This window comes from Convolutriloba macropyga, chromosome 2 (genome assembly GCF_964194025.1).
Source record: "Convolutriloba macropyga chromosome 2, txConMacr16.3, whole genome shotgun sequence".
Taxonomy (NCBI): Eukaryota; Metazoa; Xenacoelomorpha; order Acoela; family Convolutidae; genus Convolutriloba; species Convolutriloba macropyga.
In genome coordinates this window covers 38,722,969-38,745,316 of record NC_134469.1, presented here as the reverse complement: position 1 = coordinate 38,745,316, position 22,348 = coordinate 38,722,969, and the positions used below count along the sequence as shown (strand labels likewise).

Sequence of the window (22,348 nt, the reverse complement as noted above, 5' to 3'; positions counted from 1 at the left end):
CAATTTGCAAAAAAACCTGTTTTCATTATATTAAAAATAAGTGGCATCAAATGCATTGAAATACGGAACTGAAAACTGAATTCCTCAACAACTATAGCACTATCTATAGATAGGAAGCAATTAGAAACTAAATAAAACAACTGGGGGACCACGTAACTCAAGTAGCAGTAAATGCAGAGACTAATCAGAAGGTTAAAATTCTCGAAAACAAATGGTGTCAACAAATACAAATTCAATAAGAAATTATTAGCAATAAATTGACACCCGTAAGTAGAAACAAATATGACAAAGTAGGGAGCAAAGGAGACCTTTAATTAATGACAAAATGACAGCAAAAAACCATCACCAAAATGGGCAAAATCCAAAAAATCAATAATTTAAAAAAATGTTAGTAATAAATAAAAACGACTAAGAATAATTGAACATTAAACATTAAAGAACCTACAGATTTGTCGTTATTGAGATTAAGTCACTTAACAAAACAGCGAGATCGTGCATTATCAATAGATCCTCTAATAGTTTCTTAACAGGTCGTGTTAAAACCGTCATTTTGATTTCAAAATAATTAATCTCAAAAATGCCTAATAATAGGGTCAATTAGGCCTATTATTAGTGAGACTAGGCGACAATTTTTTTTAAAAAAAAACGACGAAGTGGCAAATTCCAAAAAAACTTTTGATAACAAGTCGTATCAGGGACGTGAAAACCGATCGATATACGAAAAACAAAATTGTGCAAAATGTGACTTATAAGAGAGCCACAAAATTGATCATGATGAGACTAAGTTACAGAATAAGAACGACGATAGATTATGGAAATATTCAAAATAAAGTTGTAATTTTTTGAAAGAGACTGAATTTCGTTAAAACTGTTAGATTTCAACTCAAATCAGTAATACCTCAAAAGAGCCATTGAGACCCGTATAGTTAGTAGAGACACAAAATAACAAAACAAAACAACCACAATAACAGATAAAATAAAAAAACTCAGATATCATTCATGCATACAGATAGCTTCCAAGTCTTGAGAAGAAATCAGTTGCTTTTGAGCTGTATTCAAAAAGCTCTCATTGAAAACAATTAAGCACTATTAAAACACACATGAGAACAAAACCCGTAAAAGCAAAGACAAATTGCCCACCGCAATAAAAAACTCATTGAGAAAAAATAAAATGATACTAATTGAGGTTTATATAAAATGATACCCTAAAACTATTTACAACTTCTAATACTTTGGCGTGACAAAAATCACCAAACAAAACTTCAAATTTACGAGTTGAGAACGAAAAAGCACTACAACTTAAATTTTTTCTGTTTCAATATCTTATTTTTACTACTAAATTTTACCGGCCAAACAATGGAATCAAAATACAAGCAAAACAAATTGTCAAAAAACTAAACCTACAAAAAAAGAAATTCTGCGAGAAGGAAACAAAAGAAATCAGTTTTTAAATCTGGAGAAAAAAAACAGAACAGAAACTCAACAGCTTATGCAATAATACCGATTGTGCAAATATTTTTACTACGAAAATTCATCGGCCAAAAACAATAGAAAAAACCCACAAGAATGAAAAAAAAGAAACTACGACACGGTGTTTTAAACACATATGAGAACAAAATCCGTTAAAGCAAGGAAAAAATGGCAGCCGTAATAATACACTTATTGAGAGGGTTCAAGTGACTCTACTTGCGGTCTACATAAAACGATATCTATCACTATTGTTAACTCCCTGTTCCTTAAACTTTGTCGTGCGGAAAAACCAAACAAAATTGACTTTAGACTTTCAAAAATTTTAGGACAAAAAAAAGCACTGCAATTTAAAATTTTTCTGTATCAATGTCTTACCTTCACTGCTAAATGCCACCAGTCGAAAACAATGGAATAAAACTACAAGCAGAACAAATTGTCAAAAATCCACGAAAACAGAAATCCAGCGCTAAGAAAACAAAAACAACAATCAGTTTTTAAATCTGGAGAAAAAACAACACAAACTCAACAATTTATGCATAAAATCCCATTGTGCAAACATTTCTCCTACTAAAGTTTATCAGCCGGAAACAATAGAATGAATCCACAAGAAAATTGAAAAACTATAAAAAAAACCTACCTCAACAGAAGAGCAAAACACAAATTCAACTAGGACACAAAAGCAATCAGTTTTTAAATTTAAGAAAAATCGAAACAAAAAAGCAAAATTTTCAGTAACATATCCATTTATGCTTCATTACGCGCTGTCGTTTGACAGATCAGGACATGGAAATTTAGAAAATAACCTCTAACAATTCACATGTTTGTCTCAGATATCTTAAGAGCAAGAAGTAGTATTAGGAACAATATCTGCTGATATGCAAATTACCAAATTAATTATCAAAGAACTTTATTAATCAAGTCACTTGACACAGAGTAAACGCTAAATCATCAGAAACTCCGAATGAAGTTTAAAAAATGAGTTTTGGTGTTAGGCTGGCTCAGTTCTCCGACGAACTATTGAAGCAGAAAATATCAGCAACAAAAATCTCCAAAAAAGGTTTCATTGTATGAAATGGATTGGGAAAACCATTTAGAAAAAAAACCGATCCAAAATACAAAAAACAGAAAAAATCAAACTGAAATTGCCGCATGTGAACAAAAAACCCACTAGCCAGAAAGCGAGTTTTTAATCAAACACCGCTTTCTCACTATAATTTAAAATTAGATAAAAAATTCACGCCGCAGAACCACTCGCTTTTTCGCGCAACGTCTTGTTTCAGCGTGAACAAAATCACTACTCCAATTTGACCTCAAAAATGCGAAAATCTGAACAGATCTAAAAAAATCAGCCGGAATAATTCCGGAAAAGACTCGAAGTTGAAATCCACTTAAACGCCATTTAACTACTCATCAGACAAAACGTGCCTTCACTAATTTAGGACTATCTTGAAACAAAACCATAAAACAATAAAGTAAAAAGATCATATCTGTAAAAATATGATGAAAAATCTGATCAAATTTTGTCAAAAAATGATACCCCAAAATAGCTATCTCTGCCAAATTTACTTCATCAAAACAAATAGTAGTTACTAAAACTACTTTTCAAATACTTGAAGCCAAATCGTGAAAAAATAAGCTCTTACAAACAACTTTTAAAAAAAAACTGGAAAAAGTCAACTTTTTTAACATTACAAAAACACATAAATCCAAAGAAAAAATCAATTTTCGCCAATTTTTGTCATATTTTTCAACAAAAAATATCCACAAAACATTTACCACTTGTTATCAAAAAACTTCCCAAGTAATAGGGGTCTTTTCAATAACCATTTGAGGCAATAAAATAAAACAATCGTCCAAAAATCTCAAAAATTAGCCCAAAAATCAGCAAAATACAGGAAAAACTTCCGAATTAGCATAAAATTCATGTAAACTTCCAGAAACCTTCAAACCACTACCAAAACCAGCCTAAACTTAAAACCAAAATCATAACCAAACCTCTTAACTAAAAAAGAATTAAAACTGCTTTCAAATGCCGAACGTGAACAAAAAATTTGCCTCGCTTACATTTTTTTTCACACCTCAATTTTCGCTCTCTAGAAAAGAGCGATGTGAACAAAAAACCACTCTCCTTTCGCTCCGCTCTTCACTTTTGTTCAGCACCAAAATCACTCCAAGGTTTTTCACCAGTTTCATTTCCCACTTCAAAATTCACTCCAATAAAATTGATTAAAAAGACTTCTCCAATACTCCAATTCGAGTCGAAAAAGACAGCGGCCCAATATAATTCAAATTATTGTAAAAAATTAGGAGCGCTATAATAGCCTGCTGAGAAGTTGAGGCGGCTATTAACTAGACGTAGAATGGACTGGTAAAACCATTTCGAAAAAAAATCAGATCAAAACAATGATGAAAACATTAAAAATCATACTCAAATTGCCACAGAAAACGACTAGCGAAGAAACAAACTATTGTTCAAACACCACGTTCGCACTCTATTTTAAAATTAGAGTGAAAAAAATATCGTTCCATAAAACCACCCGCTTTTCCGCTTCACTTTCTGTTTCGGCATGACCAAAATCATCACTTTAATTTGACTTCAAAAAACATAGCCGGCAGATTGCCGGAAAAAAGCCGCGATAGACGCTTGTGACCTTCCATGAATTGAAACATAAAGAAATAAGATGAACAGATCGACCAACAGTCCTTTAATAGACCATTAGACTTTTCGGGTTAGATTCGGACCGCCAATTTTATGACACATACGGTCTGGAAGGAAAACGCCCTAAAAGAGCTTTTTCGAAATTTATATTCGAAATCAAAAATCAAGAATAATAATCACGAATTAGTGCATATAAGTTTGACACTACTTAGATGAACACTATTGACCTTTTACTAGTACATGTTCATAAAATTTAAAGTTCAGTAAGTGAGTTCGGAAGTCATTTTTTTAGTGAGGTAAGTCACGCAACTGACCTAAAAGCAAAAATGACGTCACGTACACAAATTTTACCTGCAAAGCATAATTCACTGAAGTCATTGAAAAAGTCAGTTCCAAGAAGTCAGGTTGTAAGAATCATCGATGGAGACGAATTAAAAACATAGCAGGAAAAGTCCTGAAATACAATTGAAAGAATTGAATAAAAAACTTAGAAGTACTTTACCTGACTAGCAGATTAATGCTTTGAAAAACTCATCAAATTTTATCAGTAATTTTTTAAAAACCGAAAGGTTAAATTGTTGAAAACAAATCCTTTGAAACTAACAACCGTGCAGTAAATTTTTATCAGACCGTAGAAAAGTTTTTCGGGCACTTGAGAATTGACAAAAAATAAAAATTGACAAAAACTTTAGGAAACCTTAAAGAATTGCAGATTTTATCCAATAAAATGCTAAAATTCGAGACATTATTAAAATGTTGAAAACCAATTCATTGTTACTAGAAACTATGCAGTGCCCTATTATCAAACCTTAAACGAAACTCCCTGGCCCCTGAAGCTGGAAAAACTCAAAAAATAAAAAAAATTCAAAAAATTTGCAAAATTTAATATCATTTTGCGTGTGTGTTTGTAGTACCAAAACATATAGCTCATAAAACGGTCATAACAAGTAATTTCATCTCGCAAAAGGCCTTCGTCAACTTTTAAAAACTTCAACCTACGAAAAACCAAACAAAAAACTTAAATCACAAAAAAACAGGAAAGATTGCACTATTTTGAGCCCAAAAACTCCTAAAAATGACATTTTAACCTTAAATTAAGGCCAACCCAGCAGCTGCACCACTCTAAGCACTTGAAGGACTACTAAAGCCCACTTTGGGCCTCTAATGAAACTTAATGCCCGCTGGGCTTTACCTGTTCATCCCGTTTTGAAAGATCAAAGTCATTGAAAAGTGTGTGAACACATCTTAAAAAAACACAGCGCCCCAATACAATTCAAATTCTTTGAATTGTAAAAAAAACCACGATTTCCCCAATAATAGCCGCTATCGCTTGGCGGCTATTAATCATATCAAAAAGTGTTAACAGATCTTGAAAAAAGACAGCGCCACAATACCATTCAAATTCTTTCAATTGTAAAAATAGGGCCACTCAGAAGATGATTGCACCTATTGAAAACAACCAAATCAATCAGAAGGTAAAACAAAAGTATTCGAGAAAAAAGTTATCAAAGCAGTCAAGCAAAATTTTCAATAAGAAAGACGATTGCAATAACGGCTACGAACTTCGTTCGCCAGCAACTAATTATCGAAAGATGTGAACAGACCATAAAAAGAGCGCTGAAACAATGCGAAACAGGTTTGTAACAACTTTGAATAGAACGAGTTTTTCGATTTGTAGTAAACCAAGAATAACCCAATATAGCTACTCTCAGTTTACAGCTTCGCAGTTATAGAAACTACCACGTAGATGAATTGATACTCCCTCTCAAACGTAGAGCAACTATGTCTCTCATGCAATTTGCTCAGCAGTTGCTGTAATTGAACAGAAGTGTCTCAGAACTGATCACGTGGTCGCAAGATAAATCGATGCCGACGTCGAACTGAAAAAAAACCTAGAGTAGATCAATATCCTCAACTATAACTCTTTGGCATGTGAGCTCCCAAATAGGAGCCATGTAGATGACGCGGCTATTGAACAAAAGAAGGGTGCTCAAATTTAAGAGTTTCAGAGTCCACTAAATAGATTTAACATAACAGACTAACGTCGGGAGAATTGCTCTCAAACAACCGGCGAGCCGTTGGCTTCGTCAGTAGCTAGCCACGGCTTAATGAGGCTAGCTTCAGCTTGATTCGACTATGCAACTCTTAGTTTTCTAGCCTTGTTAGTAAATCAAATAAAAAAGTGATATTTTAAAAATTTGCAAAATATTGCAAAATTTGAAAAAAAAGCTTCCAGATTTTGCAGTGAAAATGTTTAGAACTATTTTTTGTCTTTGAAGTTATGTCAAGTAACCCATCTGCAAGACTTGAAAAGCTTCGTTGCCCGTTGACCAGTAATGATCATTAAACTCAGAAAAGGACAAAAATATTCGAAAAATGTGAAACAACCGCAAATTTTAACAAAATCCTGCTAAAATTCAAGATATTAAAATCTTCAAAACCATTTCATTGTCTCAAGAGAATATCCAGTATCCCTATTCCAATCTTTAAATAGTTTCACTGGCTCATAAAGATCCATAAACTTGGAACAATAATTTTCCGAAAATTAAAAAAAAATTTTACTAATAAAATGATAAAGCTGGAGTCATTAAAACATTGATAACCTTTTCGTTAACTCTAGAAACTATGAAGCAGTTTACTATCAAACCTTGGAGGAGGTCCCTACGACCCTGATGCCGGAAAAAATGATAAAAAAATTCAAAAAGATTAAATAATGAAAAAATTGCAAACATTTTTTTAAAAATTGTTGATATTAAAATCTACATCCAGAAGATATGCATTAATAATCAAACGCTCGAGGAGGTTCGCTGGCCCTTCAGGTTGGAGAAACCTAAAAAAATGACAAAAAAATTTAGAAAAATTGATCAAAAAAAAGTTTCATCAAAAAATTGCTAAAATTCGTGATGTCAAAATATTACAAACCCTTCTATAACCACAAGAAGCTATGCAGCAACCTATTATAAAACACTGCAGAAAGTTCGTTTGCCCTTGAGGTCGGAGAAACCTAAAAAATGACAAAAAAATATCATAAAAAAAATTGAAAATAGCAAGTTTTATAAAAATTTTGCTAAAATTTGTGATAATAAAATAAGGAAAACCATTCCATGGACAATAAAAAAAATTTAGCACCCTGTTATAAAACGCTATAGGAGACTTCCTGGGTCTCGGAAAACTTAATAATGACAATAAGTTTTATAAATTTGAAAAATGCAAGTTTTATCAAAAAAATTGCTAAAACTCGTGATGTTAAAACGCTGAAAACCATTCTATTACCACTAGAAGCAATGCAGTAACATATTACGAAACCCTGCAGGAGGTTCACTGGCTCTTCAGACTGGAGAAACCTAAAAAGACAAAAAATTTCAAGTTTGAAAAAAAAGCAAGTTTTATATTGCACATGGCAAATCAATAACTTTTTTCAGTAACTTATTATCAAACCGCTAAGGAAGTTTTCTAGCCCTTGCGTCCAGAAAGAAGTGAACAATGAAAAGTGAAAAAAATGAAAGAATTTGCACGTTTTGTCAAAAAATGCAAAAATTCGTGATGTTAAAATGTTGAAATAATTGCAATACCACTAGAAACAAAACAGTAACCTATTATAGAACCCTATAGGAGGTTCCTTGACACCCAGGGCTGAAAGAACGCAAAAGAGAGACCCAGGGCTGAGAGATCGGTTGTTCGTCAGTAGCTATGGGGGTGAGGGGGTGCACTGGGGGCTGAAGGGGAGGGAGGGGCAACAGCGGCGGTGGGGGGTCAACAGTGGAGTTGGGGTGTCTTCAACCTCTAAGAACCGCCCTTCACACCATAAGTATAAGTCTCCAAAACAGTTTGAGCTCAAACAGAGCTGAAAGGCTCTAAGAGCACTTAATGCCCGCTGGGCGCTACCTGTTTATCCCGCTTTTGAGGACGAAAAGTCAAAAGCGTCAGACGAAAAATCGGTCAAGAAAAAAATTGCATAAAAAAGAGCGACAGGACTAATATAATTGCTACAAACTTCGTTTGAGAGCAATTAAAAATGAGCAGCAAAATATCCGACCCACTAATGACTTTGAACTTCATTAGTAAAATACCGAAAACGGGCGCGCGCAATTATGAATGAAAGCAATATACATCACACGAAATTCAGAGTCTGAAGCGTGAAAACAACAGTCTGAAAAAAGTCTAAATTTTTTTCACGAGTACTTCAGTAACTTAACAATTATAAAGAAAATGACGGGAATTCGTATACATTTTGATGAATTCTGTTGTATTGAGAAAAAACGAAAAATAACTGAGAACTAAATACTCAATTTTTCAATTAAGAACAATGCCAACTTAGAAACCTAGCCGGCAGATTGCCCGAAAATAGCTGCCGTTGACGCGCTTGATGCACATTGGGATTAAAACAAAAAAGAAAAATGAGATACATTGACCGGATTTTTTTCTTTCTATAGTGTCAAAAAGTGTTCTAACTGAAAGCGGCGTGCAGATTCAGTTGGATTCTCAAGCTATACTTAATTCAGCTTCAAAACTGAAAGCTAATAAGCTTAATACCAATTTCAGCTAGCAAACACTCTTAATAATTTTTGATAACAAATTCTCAATGACTTAATGACCGGGCTTTATTGGTTAATCCCGTCTTTTGACAATGACCGCACTCACCACATTGCGTGCTTCAATGCGTGAAAAAATTTACAATCCATTCAGTTGAAGGAGAGTGAAGTAAATCAGCAGTCAAACGTGAGCGATAAATGACGTCACACACGCAATTCAGTTGAAATTGCATGAACGAATGAACAAAAGGCAGATTTGAAGTGGTTGTGACGTCATATGGTCGTAACAAAAATCGCGACGAAATAAAAAAACATTGAGGACATGTCCTGGCCTACAATTCGAAGAATTTTCATTGACTCAAGAAAAACTAGACCTAGAACGGACTATGAGTGAATTCAGAAAACCATTTTTTAAAAAAAAAACAGATAAATAACTCAAACAAAGAATCAATGTCAAAATGCCGCATGCGAACCAAAAAAACCTCTCGCGATATGGAAAATTGGATGAAACAAAAAATTAGGCTTAAAATTACCTATGAATGAATTGGGGAAAACAATTTAGTATAAAACCCTGTCCAAAAAATCGAAAAATCCTATCCAAAAAATTAAAGTGGTATTGCCGCATGTAAACAAAAAACCACTAGCGAGAAAGCAAATTTTTGTTCAAACAGTTTTTTTACTATAATTTAAAATTAGAGCAAAAAATTTCACGCCGCAAACCATCGCTTTTTCTCTCCACTTCCCGGTTCGGTGTGATCAAAATCACTACAACTTGACTAAAAAAACATGTGTGAACAGATCTTGAATTCAAATTCTCTGAACTGTAAATAAAGAGAGCGCCTAAAAAATAGCCGTTGAGAGGCCGACGGGGGCTATTAATTAATATACCTGGCAGATTGCAGGAAAATAGCGAATGTTGATTCCCCTAACCAATATTGGGATTGGAGGAAGAGAAAAAACTAATGAAAAATTGACTTTTGTACAAACAATTTTAATGCACGAAACATTTTGATGTCATTTTGGAGCTGAACATACTACTGTTTCGTACTGAGACCACACAGGGTCTAGAATCAAAACCAATAAGCATTAGACATGGTAACTAAGAACAAAGTTCGAGTAACGGGCATCTAAAATTGGGCTTTATGGGTTTATCCCGTTTCTATTTCTGCTTTCGTTTTTTGATAGTGACTCTGTTCATTTTGAATTGCTTTGCTGGGCAACTGCTGTCTAAAAACATTTTTTTAGCAGAATGAGAGAAGAGTGAAACTAACCTAGAGAAGTCAAAAAGATTTCACGCAAAATGTTGAACAAGCTGTGAACTAAGATAAAGCAAAAAAATTTTATTCGCGGAAAAAAACTTAGCAGGACAAGTCCTGACAAAAAATCAAAGAATTTTCATTGACTAAACAAAAACTAGACCTAGAACGGATTAAGAACAAATTGGGAAAACAATTTCCAAAAAAAACTTAATCAAAATGTCAAAATTCCGCATGTGAACAAAAAAACCACTAGCCATATGGAATATTGATTGAAACAAAAAAAAACTAGGCCTAAAATGAACTATGAATGGATTGGGAAAACCATTTAGAAAAAAACCCTTTCCAAGAATTCGAAAAAAGCTATCCAAAAAATCAAAGTAAAATTGCCGCATGTGAACAAAAAAACCACTAGCGAGAAAGCGAAATTTAGTTCAAACGCCGTTTTTTCATTCTACTTTAAAATTAGAGCTTAAAAATTTCACGCCGCAAAACCACTCGCTTTTTCGCGCCATTTCCTGTTTCGGCGTGACCAAAATCACCACTCCAATTTGACTTGAAAACCCATGAAAATGTGTGAACAGAACTTAAAACAGAGCCGGAAGAATTAAGAAAACGACTCAAAGAAGAAAATTGCCCATACTTATGACTAAACAACTAGAGCAACTTTTGTTAACCCTGAACCTCCACAAATGCCACAAAAAAATGAAAACAAATTGAACAAAAAAGAGAAAAACTTAATGAGTTTTTTAATAGTACAAGGAAACATAAAGCCGAATAAAGTTCCCTTGCAATTAGAGCAATGAAAAACTCAAAGATCAAAAAAGAACAGCAAAAAAAAAGAAGAAAAATGGTTTAAAATTTCTCAATTTTCCTGTCAATTTTCCTATGAAAAAATGATTTATACCGAGAAAACTTCAATAAATTGGTATATCAATACTTCTTTAGTAACAAGCTTCTATTCAAATCCCCCTTAAAACATTAAAACAAAAAACAACACGCAAAAATCATTAAATTTCGTCTAAAAATCAGAACCTCCAAATTAGATTTAAACCCAAATTAACTACTTGAAACCTTCAATTCCTATCAAAACAAGCCTCAATCTAATAAAATATCATAATCAAACCTCAATCATCAAAAGTTGCAAAAAAAACTGCTTTTAAAAGCCGCACGTGAACAGAAAAATTTCGCTGTCTTAGGGAAAATTTTATCACTTCAATTTCTGGCTCCCTCAAAAACAGCGGTATGAACAAAAACCACTCTCTTTTCTCTCCATTCGTCACTTTTGTTCAGCACCAAAATCACTCCAAATTTCACGCGTTTCATTTACCGATTCAAAAATCACTCCAATAAAATTGATTTAAAAACGACTTGTCCAATACTCCTCTTCGAGTCGAAAAAAAGACAGCACCCCAATACAATTCAAGTTCTTTGAATTGTAAAAAAGGAGCGCTTTAATAGCCTGCTATTAAAAAATAAAACATAGTCGGCAGATTGCTGGAAAATAGCGGCGATAGACGCTTGGGGCCTTCCATGAGTTGAGACACTTAAAAGAGATTAGATAGACAGATCGACCACCAGTCCATTAATAGACCACTAGACTTTTTGGGTTAGCTTTGGACTGTCAATTTTATGAGACACATAAGCTCTACGTAATGGCACGTGCTCTGTAACTGGGGGGCGCATAACGTACTAAGGCCACAAACCGAGAAGATCCCAAAATTAATATTCGAAATCAAAAACTCAAGACTCTAATAATCAAGAATTAGGGCATATATGTTTGGCACTACTTAGATGCACACTATTGACCTTTAACAAGTAAATGTTCATAAAATTTAAAGTTGCATAAGTGAGTTCAGAAGTCATTTTTTTGAGTGAGATAAGTCATCGAAAAAGTCAATTCCAAGAAGTCAGGGTACGAAGAAACAAAAATCTGTTAGACGAAAAAAAAACATAGCAGGACAATTCCTGAAATACTTAGAAAAACTCTACCTAACCAGCAGATCAAATCATTGATGCCAGCCAAAACACAAACAAAATTTTCTCAAAAATTGAGAAACAAACAATCAAACAAACTAAACAAATATATAATCATTGATAAAACTTTGAAGCTTTTACCCCTAAGGCAAAATTTGATCCCTTTAACTATACCTATTTCAAAAACATGTTTATAACCAAATTTTCCTTAAATTGGTGCAGTATTATATCAGCAAGGCCTGAAAAAACTCATTGGCCCTTAAAGATCGATTAGCTCGAAAATTTTCCAAAATTATAAAAAAAAGATATCAATTGAAATTTTAATGAAATGTTGCTGAAAATCGTGATATTGATATCTTAAGAATCATTTCTTAAGAAATGATTCTAGTGTCTCTAGAGGCTATCCAGTGAACCAATTCCAAGACTTAAAAAATTAATTGGTTCAACGACCGATAGGCAATAATTTTGATAAAAAATTTCAAATTTCAAAAAACAGAAATTCGTTTTATTGAAATGTAGAAAACCATCCAATTAGCCAATAGCTACTATTTAATAACATAATATCAAACCCTGTATGAGGTTATCTGGCTACTCAGGCAAGAAAAACTTAAGACAAAACTTTTGAAAAAAAAAATTAAAAAAAACTTGCAAGTTTTATCAAAAAATTTTCAAAATTCGAAAAGTTAAATTGTTGAAAACAAATCCATTGAAACAAACAACTATGCAGTAAATTTTTTCAGACCTTGGAATAGGTTTCCTGGCACTTGAGAATGGACAAAAATCAAAAATTGACAAAAACTTTAGGAAACCTCAAAAAAATTTCAGATTTTATTTTAAAAAATGCTAAAATTCGAGACATTAAAATGTTGAAAACCACTCCATTATTACTAGAAACTTTACAGTGCCCTATTATCAAACCTTAAAGGAGATTCCCTGGCTCCTGAAGTAGGAAAAACAAAAACTGACAAAATTTTTTCACGCGTTTGATTTACCGCTTCAAAAATCACTCCAATAAAATTGATTTAAAAACAGGAGTTCTCCAATACTCCTCTTCGAGTCGAAAAAAGACAAAACCCCAATACAATTCAAGTCTTTGAATTGTAAAAAAGGAGCGCTTTAATAGCCGGCTATTAAAACATAACCGGCAGATTGCCGGAAAATAGCCGCGATAGACGCTTAGGGCCTTCCATGAGTTGAAACAACTAGAGATTAGATAGACAGATCGGCCACCAGTCCTTTAATAGACCACTCGACTTTTTGGGTTGGCTTTGGACTGTCATTTCTATGAGACACATAAGCTCTATAAGGAGAAAGCCCTACTAGGGCTTTTGAAAATTAGGATCATTTCCGTTTGTGCCCCCTCAGCTTCGTGGGCGCATATTATTTGCACCCCTCAGATGCACGTGCAATATTTTTTACATATTGACTTACTACTTAATGGCACGTGCTCTGTAACTGGGGGGCGCATACCGTACTGGGGGCACAAACCGAGATACCAAAATTAAAATTCGAAATCAAAAACTCAAGACTTCAATAATCAAGAATTAGGGCATATATGTTTGGCACTACTTAGATGCACACTATTGACCTTTAACAAACAAATGTTCATAAAATTTAAAATTGCATAAGTGAGTTCAGAAGTCATTTTTTTGAGTGAGATAAGTCATTGAAAAAGTCAATTCCAAGAAGTCAGGGTACGACGAAACAAAAATCTGTTAGACGAAAAAAAAACATAGCAGGACAAGTCCTGAAATACTTAGAAAAACTCTACCTAACCAGCAGATCAAACCATTGATGCCAGCCAAAACAAACAAAAATTTCTCAAACAATTGAGAAACAAACAATCAAACAAACTAAACAAATATATAATTCAAAAAACTTTAAAGCTTTTACCCCTAAGGCAAAATTTGATCCCTTTAAGTATACCTATTTCAAAAATATGTTTATACTTATATGATCGATTAACTCGAAAATTTTCAAAAATTAAAAATGATATCAATTGAAATTTTAATGAAATGTTGCTGAAAATCGTGATATAAACATCTTAAGAATCATTTCTTGAGAAATGATTCTAGTGTCTCTAGAGGCTATCCAGTGAACCAATTCCAAGACTTAAAAAATTAATGGGTTCAAATACCGATAGGCAAAAATTTTGATAAAAAATTTCAAATTTCAAAAAACAGAAATTCGTTCTATTGAAATGTAGAAAACCATCCAATTACCCAATAGCTACTATTTGATAACATAATACCTAACCCTGTATGAGGTTATCTGGCTACTCAGGCAAGAAAAAATGAAGAAAAGACAAAAGTTTTGAAAAAAAATTAAAAAGTTTTTCAAAATTCGAAAGTTTAAATTGTTGAAAACAAATCCATTGAAACTAACAACTATGCAGTAACTTTTCTCAGACCTTGGAAGAGGTTTCCTGGCACTTGAGAATGCAAAAAAAAAATCAAAAATTGACGAAAACTTTAGGAAACCTCAAAAAAATTGCAGATTTTATTTTGAAAAATGCTAAAATTCGAGACATTAAAATGTTGAAAACCACTCCATTATTACTAGAAACTAAACATTGCCCTATTATCAAACCCTAAAGGAGATTCCCTGTCCCCTGAAGCAGGAAAAACACAACTGACAAACATTTTCAAAAAACTTGAAAAAAAATGCACAAACTAGTATCATTTTGTGTGTTTGTGTTTGTAGTACCAAAACATATAGCTCATAAAATGGTCATAACAAGTACTTTTGTCCCGCAAAAGGCCTTCACCAACTTTTAAAAACTTCAACCTCAGACTAATCAAGCAAAAAACTTAAATAAAAAAAACGTGAAAAATTTGGCCGAAAAAACTACTGAAAATGACCTTTTAACCTTGAATTGAGGCCATCCCAGCAGCTGCAATACTCTAAGCACTTGAAGGACTACTAACGTCCACTTTGGGCCTCTAATGAAACTTGAGGCCCAATGGGCTTTACCTGTTTATCCGTTTTGACAGATCAGTCATTGAAAAATGTGTGAACACATCTTAAAAAAACATAGCCGGAAGAATTCCGGAAACGACTCGAAGTGAAAATCTATTTAACCGCAATCCAATTACTCATCAGAAAAAGATTGCCTCCACCAATTTATGATTTCCTCGAAACCAAACCATAAAACAAAAAAGTAAAAACAAAAAAAAACAAATCTGCTAAAATATGATAAAAAATCTGATCAAATTTTGTCGTAACTTGAGATCCCAAAATAACTATCTCTGCCAAAATTACTTCATCAAAACAACTAGTACTTAATAAAACCACTTAAGTGAATGTTTCAAAAACACTTGAGGCGAAATTATGACAAAAAGCTCTTAAAAACAACTTGCACTAAAAAACTGAAAAAAGTTAGTAAGCTTCTTAATATTACAAAAGCATATAAATCCAAAGAAAAATTCTTTTCAGCCCATAGGGCATCCAGATGATCGCAAAACAATAGACAAGTCATAACAGTCTAAGAAACTTGCCTCAAAAAACAGAAAAAAACCCGAAAAACTGCAAAGAAAAAAATTAAGAAAAATAGTTCAAAGATTTTCTCAACAAAAAAATGATTCATATCCAAAATTGCCCAAACTTATTAAAAAACAACTAGAACAACTATTATGAACCCTAATCCTCCACAAATGCAATAAAAATTAAACGGCATTCAAAAACAAATTCAACAAAAAAACTAAAATAAATGAGTATAAAAAATAAATAAAACTATAAAAAATTAATAGTACAAGGAAACATAAAGCCGAATAAGGTTTTTTTTGCAATTAGAGCAATGAAAAACTCGCAAAACAATGGGCAAGTTTTAATAGGGTGGGTAAGACACTTGTGTAAGATTTAAAAAGAAAGAAAAACTGCAAAAAAAGGAAAAATGGTTTAAAATTTCTCAATTTTTCGGTCATTCTTCCTTAGAAAAGATTTATACCAACAAAACGTTAGTCAATTGGTATCTGACAATTCCTTAAGTAACAAACTTCTATTCAAATCCCACTAAAACAAAAAAACAGGTAAAAAATCATTAAATTTCGTCTAAAAATCAGCAAAACTGATCAAAAACCTCCAAATTAGCATTAAAAATCAAATTAACTACTTGAAACCTTCAATTCCTATCAACACAAACCTAAAACTAAAACAATATCTTAATCAAACCTCATAACCATCAAAAGTTGCAAAAAACTGCTTTTAAAAGCCGCACGTGAACAAAAAAAATTCGCTCGCTTAGAAAAAAAATTTTTCACACATCAATTTCTCGCTCTCTCAAAAACAGCGGTGTGAACAAAAACCACTCTCTTTTCGCTCCACTCTTCACTTTTGTTCAGCACCAAAATCACTCCAAATTATTTCACGCGTTTCATTTCCCGCTTCAAAATTCACTCCAAAAATTGATTAAAAAAAAGGACTTCTCCAATACTCTTCGAGTCGTAAAAAAACACAGCGCCCCAATACAATTCAAATTATTTGAATTGTAATTAGGAGCGCTATAATAGCCGCCTGGAATTGAGGACGCGGCTATTAACAACCCAACGAGGAAAGGCCGAACTTTGTAACTTACGTTTCTATAGACACAGTTGTTAATTCCTCTGTTCTATCTCCGGCAGCACCTCCTGATAGCCAGTTCTTTGCTAGAGAGTCCAGCTCCCCAAAAGTGCCACCAGCTCCTCCGGCTCCCATGCTCCCACTCTTCGACATGCCTTGGGGTGTGCGCTTCGACATATTCTTAGAGAGATCCGGGGTAATACCACTGGAATGGTTATTAGGTCTGTTTGGCAGTGGCGGAGGGCCAGCACCACCAGGTGTCGTACCCAGTCTGTGTTGAGGTGAAGAGTGGGATGTTAGCCCAATGGTCGAAGTGTTGTTCATGGTGGGTATTGCAAAGGGATTTGTGTGCCCAATTAGATCATTGCTTGAAACCGTTACAGAATTGAAAGGTGATGTGGACAAGCCAGCGACCTAAAACAATCGGAAATGCACCTTCAAGTAACAAAAAAAAGAAAGTTACTAGAACAAGGAGGCTCGGTAATGTCCGTTCGCAAATTAAGTAGAGATGGAAAAATTTTGTATAAAACAGAGCAATGTTTCCTCAAGGGTTAATGGATCGTCAAATATGGACAAACATCTACACAAGTGAGGTTATTTATTGTTCACTAGCATTGACAAAATTTGAACTGGGCAAAACATTTGGCAAGAGAAAAGAAATAATGCCGACGCAATTTCTCAAACAGAAAAGCAATTTCATCAAAAGACCAAATTTTGCCAAACAAAATATGAAACTCTGATTTCTCATTCTGTCTATAAGTCAGTCAGTCCATGTCTCAGTCAATCCATAAAAAAGAACTGGCCAATGACTTGAATAATAAAACTTTTACGGTAAGAGCAGCCTTCAATTTTCAAGAAACCAACTGAACCTACATACCAGAAAATAAACAGAAGCAATTTCTTCAAAAACTAGTGTTGTTAAAAATATCAAATGCCAATTACAACATATTGATGAAAAACACATTACATGTTCTCAGAACAGATACAATAATAAAAATTGGCAAAAAATGGACAAATGTCAAATGTTTAAAATTAGTGCCGTTATAGTAATACGTAACAATATATCAACACCCTTAACAAACTCGTTTTTTTATTCCAATAAACGACGAATTCCCAAAAACATCAATGCATAGAAAAACAAAAGAAGGCAAGATTCACAAAATAAAATAAAATTCCCCATATGAAGTGTCGCATAGTAATGACATCAGCTATAAATTGGGAACGCTAAGCCAGATGAAAAATAACACATGAGACGGCTGGCGAGGTCGCTTGTTTAACAAAAATGAAACCTGTTGTATTAAGAACAAAAAACGAAGAACACCCAAAACCCAAAATGCCTATTAAAAATCACAGAATGACTATGAAAATGATCCTGAAGAACATCGGGTTCCAATTTAAAATGCGCTTTGAGGATTTAATTCTCTCGATGAGTTCCCAATCTATGCAGATCATATCATGCTATCATCATATCAGTTCAATATCAGGATTTTGGTGAATTGCATTCTGAGAAAATGGCAGAGCGTCAGTCTCCAAGAGCCCTTAATGCCCTCCTGACAATACATATTTATCCCGTTTTTGAAAACGAAAAGTCAAATGGGTCTCATAAACTCATCAAGCGACAAACCGAATTAAAAAAGACCCTAGGACTAACATAATGGCTACAAACTTTGGTTGAGAGCAAATAATTAAAGAGATAGAGAATATACTGCTTTTAAAAATTAGCAAGAGGAAGATTTAAAAATAATACATATAAACTTACCGTAATATCTCAAAATAAATTTTAGATCATTGCTTCCAGAAGCAGTGCTTATATTGTTAAATGCTTGAAATCAAGTTGGCTCACCTAGCAGCTCTTTCAAAAAATCAGCGTTTTAGATCTATCTATTACGTAAACGTTAGCTGACACTAATTCTTTTTCTGATCTACATAATTTTTTATATTATTTAAGAAGCTCAAATGTATACAAAACATTCAAGCATTTGCTCATATTTCGGTTTTGACAGCAAATTAACTTGCTTTTTTATCATCTAGAGGCTTCCTCCGGGAGTTCCGTTTAATCTATAAAAGCATAAAAGACCGATGTCAAGCGAATTGCTATCAAACGAGCGGCGAGAACTCGGCTTTGGCAGTCCCAGCTGTGACTTAAGCGGGGCCCATGTCAAGCGATTGAGGGTAGTGCGCAAGAGCGGGGTCCAGATTGTCACTTTCAGGAGTGTGCACGGGCCTTGGGGGGCGGCGAAAGTGTTGAGGGGAGGATTAAACTCTCCAGATGCCCTTCAAACCATGAAATTATTATCAAAAACAGTTTTGCTGAATGGTATACTTAGACACCAGCAAGGCAGAACGTCAGGCTCTAAGAGCCCTTAATGCCCTGAAAATACAGGTTTATCCCGTTTTTGAAAACGAGAAGTCATATGGGTCTCACAAAATCGGTCCGGCGACAAACCGAAATAAAAAAGACCATGGGAGTAACATAATTGCTACAAACTTAGGTTGAGAGCAAATAATTAAAAAGATAGAGAATATGCGTTTTTTATAAATTAGCAAGAGGAAGAGTTACAACTGATTGAAATTACCGTAATATCTTAAAATGAGATTTAGATCATTGCTTCGAGAAGTAATGCATATATTGTTAAATGCTTGAAATCAAGTTGGCTCACCTAGCAGCTCTTTCAATAAATCAGCGTTTTAGATCCATCTATTACGTAAACGTTAGCTGACACTAATGGTTTTTGAGATCTACATAATTGTTACATTACTTGAAAAGCTCAAATCTATGTATACAGAACATTCAATCTCTTACTCAGTTTTCGGATTTGATGGCAAATTAGGGTACTTTTTATAATCTAGAGGCTTCCGACGGGCATTCAGTATAAACTAAAACATAAAAGACTAATTTCAGGCGAATTTCTTTTTCCAGGCGAGGCGGGAACTTGGCTTTGGCAGTACCCAGCTGGGGGCTTAAGTGGGGGGAGGAGGGTTAGCGATTGAGGGTAGGGCTGGGAGGATTGCGGAAGAGCGGTGTCCAAATTGCCACTTGGAGGAGTGTGCACGGGGACCTTATGGGGGTTGAGTATGCTGAGGGTTAAACTCTCACGATGCCCTTCACAGCATGAAATCATCATCAAAAACAGTTTTGGTGAATCGTATACTTAGACAAGTAGGGATATTAGAGACCTGCTCCGCCACTTAATGCCCTCGGCGCTAGCGGCTTGTCTCTTTTTTGAGGACTAAAACCAATATGGGTCACACGAAAAATCAACCAAGCAAAAATTGCATAACATAACCGACTAACGTCGGGCGAACTGTTCTCGAACGACGGCGAGCGGTTGGCTCTGTCAGTAGCTAGCCAGGGTTTACTGATGCAAGCTTTATATTAATTAAAGGGGCGTGATGTGAGCGCAGCGCGGGGGCAGCAGTGGGGGGGGGGGCAACGGTGGGAGGGGATCATTGGCTGCACGGGGCCCTTACGGCCTGAAGGATGTGCAGGGGTAAGAAATGAAGGGCTGATGTGGGGGGATCAATTTCTATGAACCACCCTTCACACCATAAGTGTAAGTCGCCAAAACAGTTTCTGCGCATCTTAAACTTGGAATGTAGCAAGCTGAGAGCTTCTATTAGAACTTGATGTTCACTGGGCGCTACCTCTTTATCCCGTTTCTGAGGACGAGAAATCAAATGCGTCCAAGCTTCTTTGGAGAGCAATTAACAAGGATTTACTAAAAATTGCAGAATAAGTCATTTATGTTTACACATTTCTGCTATAATTCAGCGTTAATGAGGGTAATTGACGATGAAATCACGCCACATAACAGCAGCTGAAGCGCGGCATCTACAAAAACTTTAAGGAAACAGATAGTGTGACCGAGAACGTGAACGAGAAAGAAAGGAACCCCGACTGAAACAGAGAGAGAGAGAGCAGGGGATATTTTCCATGATCAGATTCCACTCTGCAACTTCTAGTTTTCTAGTTGGCAAGTTTTCTACTTGGCAATGAAAGTATTTTCTAGACTTATTAGTAATTAAACCATATAGAAAAAGGGAAAATCTTAAAGTTCCAGATTTTTCTGTGGAAAAATGCTTAAAACCATTTTTTGTTTCCAGAGTTCTGTCATGTAACCCACCTGCCAGACTTAAAACGTTTCGTTGGCCAGTAAGGATTGATAAAAGTCAAAGGACAAAAATATTCAAAATTTTTAGAAACAGTTTACAATTTTAACAAAATCTTCCTACAGATCGTGATATTATTATCTTCAGAACCATCTCATTGTCTAAAGAGACGATCCAGTAAGTTGGAACATGATAAAATTCCAAAAATTTGAAAAAATACAAAATCTATCAAAAAAATTGCTAAAAATTGAATCATTAAAATACTGATAACCATTCCATAAACTCTAGAAACTATGCAGCAGCGTATTATTAAAACTTGGAGGAGGTTTTTGGGCGAAGGGTGAAGGAAAAAGCAAAAAAAAATCATAAAAATCTTGAAAAAAGTGCAAAAATTAATTTTTTGAAAAATGCTTAAAATCGGGTTGTTGATATCTTGAAAAATATTCCATTAAATCTCCATACTATGCAGTAAGCTCTTATAAAACCTTAAAGACTGCTCCTTAGACCGTGAGGCTGGAGCAACCTAAGAAGCGACAAAATTTCAAACTTGAAAATGCAACTTTAAACTGCTAAAACTTCTGATTTTAAAAATTGAAAACTTTTTCATGGCGAAAAAAATTTCAGTAAAATATTATCCAATCCTAAAAGAGGTTTTCTGAACCCTGAATAACCCGAGTAATGACAATAAATGTCAAAAAAAAATAAAAACTGCAAGTTTTTAAATAAAAAACGCTAAAATTCGTGATGAAAAACATTCCATTACATCTAGAAATTATGCAAAAACCTATTATCAAACACTAAAGGCGATTCCTTGGCTCGTGAGTCTAAGGAAACCTAAATAATGGTAAAAATTTTCAACACTTAAAAAATTGCAAGATTTAAAAAACAATTGCTATTGATTTAAAACAGATACTAATCCATGGCCAAATAAAATTTCTAAAATTTATTATCAAACCCTTAAGGAATTTTTCTGTGCCCTGGGGAAGGAAAAAGCTGAATAATGACAATGTCAAAAAAAATTAAAAAAAGCAAATTTTGTCAAAAAAAAAGCTAAACTTCGTGATGTTAAAATGTTGAAAACCTTTCTATTACGACTAGAAACCATGCAGTAACCTATAATCAAAACCTATAGGAGATTTCTAGAAACCTAGCGGTGAAGAAACTCGAAAAATGACAAACATTATTAAAAACTTGAAAAAAGAAATTAGTATAAACTTGAGTGTTTTTGTATGCATTACCAAAACACATAGCTCTCAAAAAGGTCTTAAAAAGCACTTACTTCAGCCAGCCTCAATTTTAGACTGGTCCAACAAAAAATTTGAAAACGAAGAAAAACACAAAAAATTGCAACATTTTCGGCTCAAAAAATCCTAAGAATGCCCTTTTAACCTTTAACTACGGCCTTCCCAGTAGCCTCACCACACTAAGCACTTGAAGGACTGATAATAAAGGCGGTTAAGGGCCTCTAATGACACCTAATGCAAGCTGGGCGCTACCTGTTTATCCCGTTTTTAAGGACGAAAAGTCAAATGGGTCAGACAAAAAATTGCTCGAGCGAAAGACCAACAGGACAAATATAATTGCTATTAACTTTGCTTGAGAGCAATTAAAAGGACCACAGGATTAATTTAATTTCCACAAACTTCCTTTGAGAGCAAATAAAAAATGTTTGAGCAAAAAGTGTCACATAAACTGAACAAAAGCAGTGAGAATCTTGCAATATTCACCAAACTTTAAACTCCGATCATTCCTCTAAAAAGACAAGGCTTGAGAACATCTGTTCTACA

At 34.2% G+C, this 22,348-nt stretch overlaps 1 protein-coding gene across 2 annotated transcripts in view; it reads right to left on the bottom strand.

Moving 5' to 3' along the window:
• LOC142358648 (ADP-ribosylation factor-binding protein GGA2-like) overlaps positions 1-22,348 on the bottom strand; it is a 183,816-nt gene that overhangs the window by 23,819 nt on the left and 137,649 nt on the right. For both annotated transcript variants that reach the window (XM_075410114.1, XM_075410115.1), the window contains exon 13: positions 16,468-16,865. In XM_075410114.1, the coding sequence (XP_075266229.1) occupies positions 16,468-16,865 (398 nt within the window). The remainder of the gene's footprint in view (positions 1-16,467; positions 16,866-22,348) is intronic.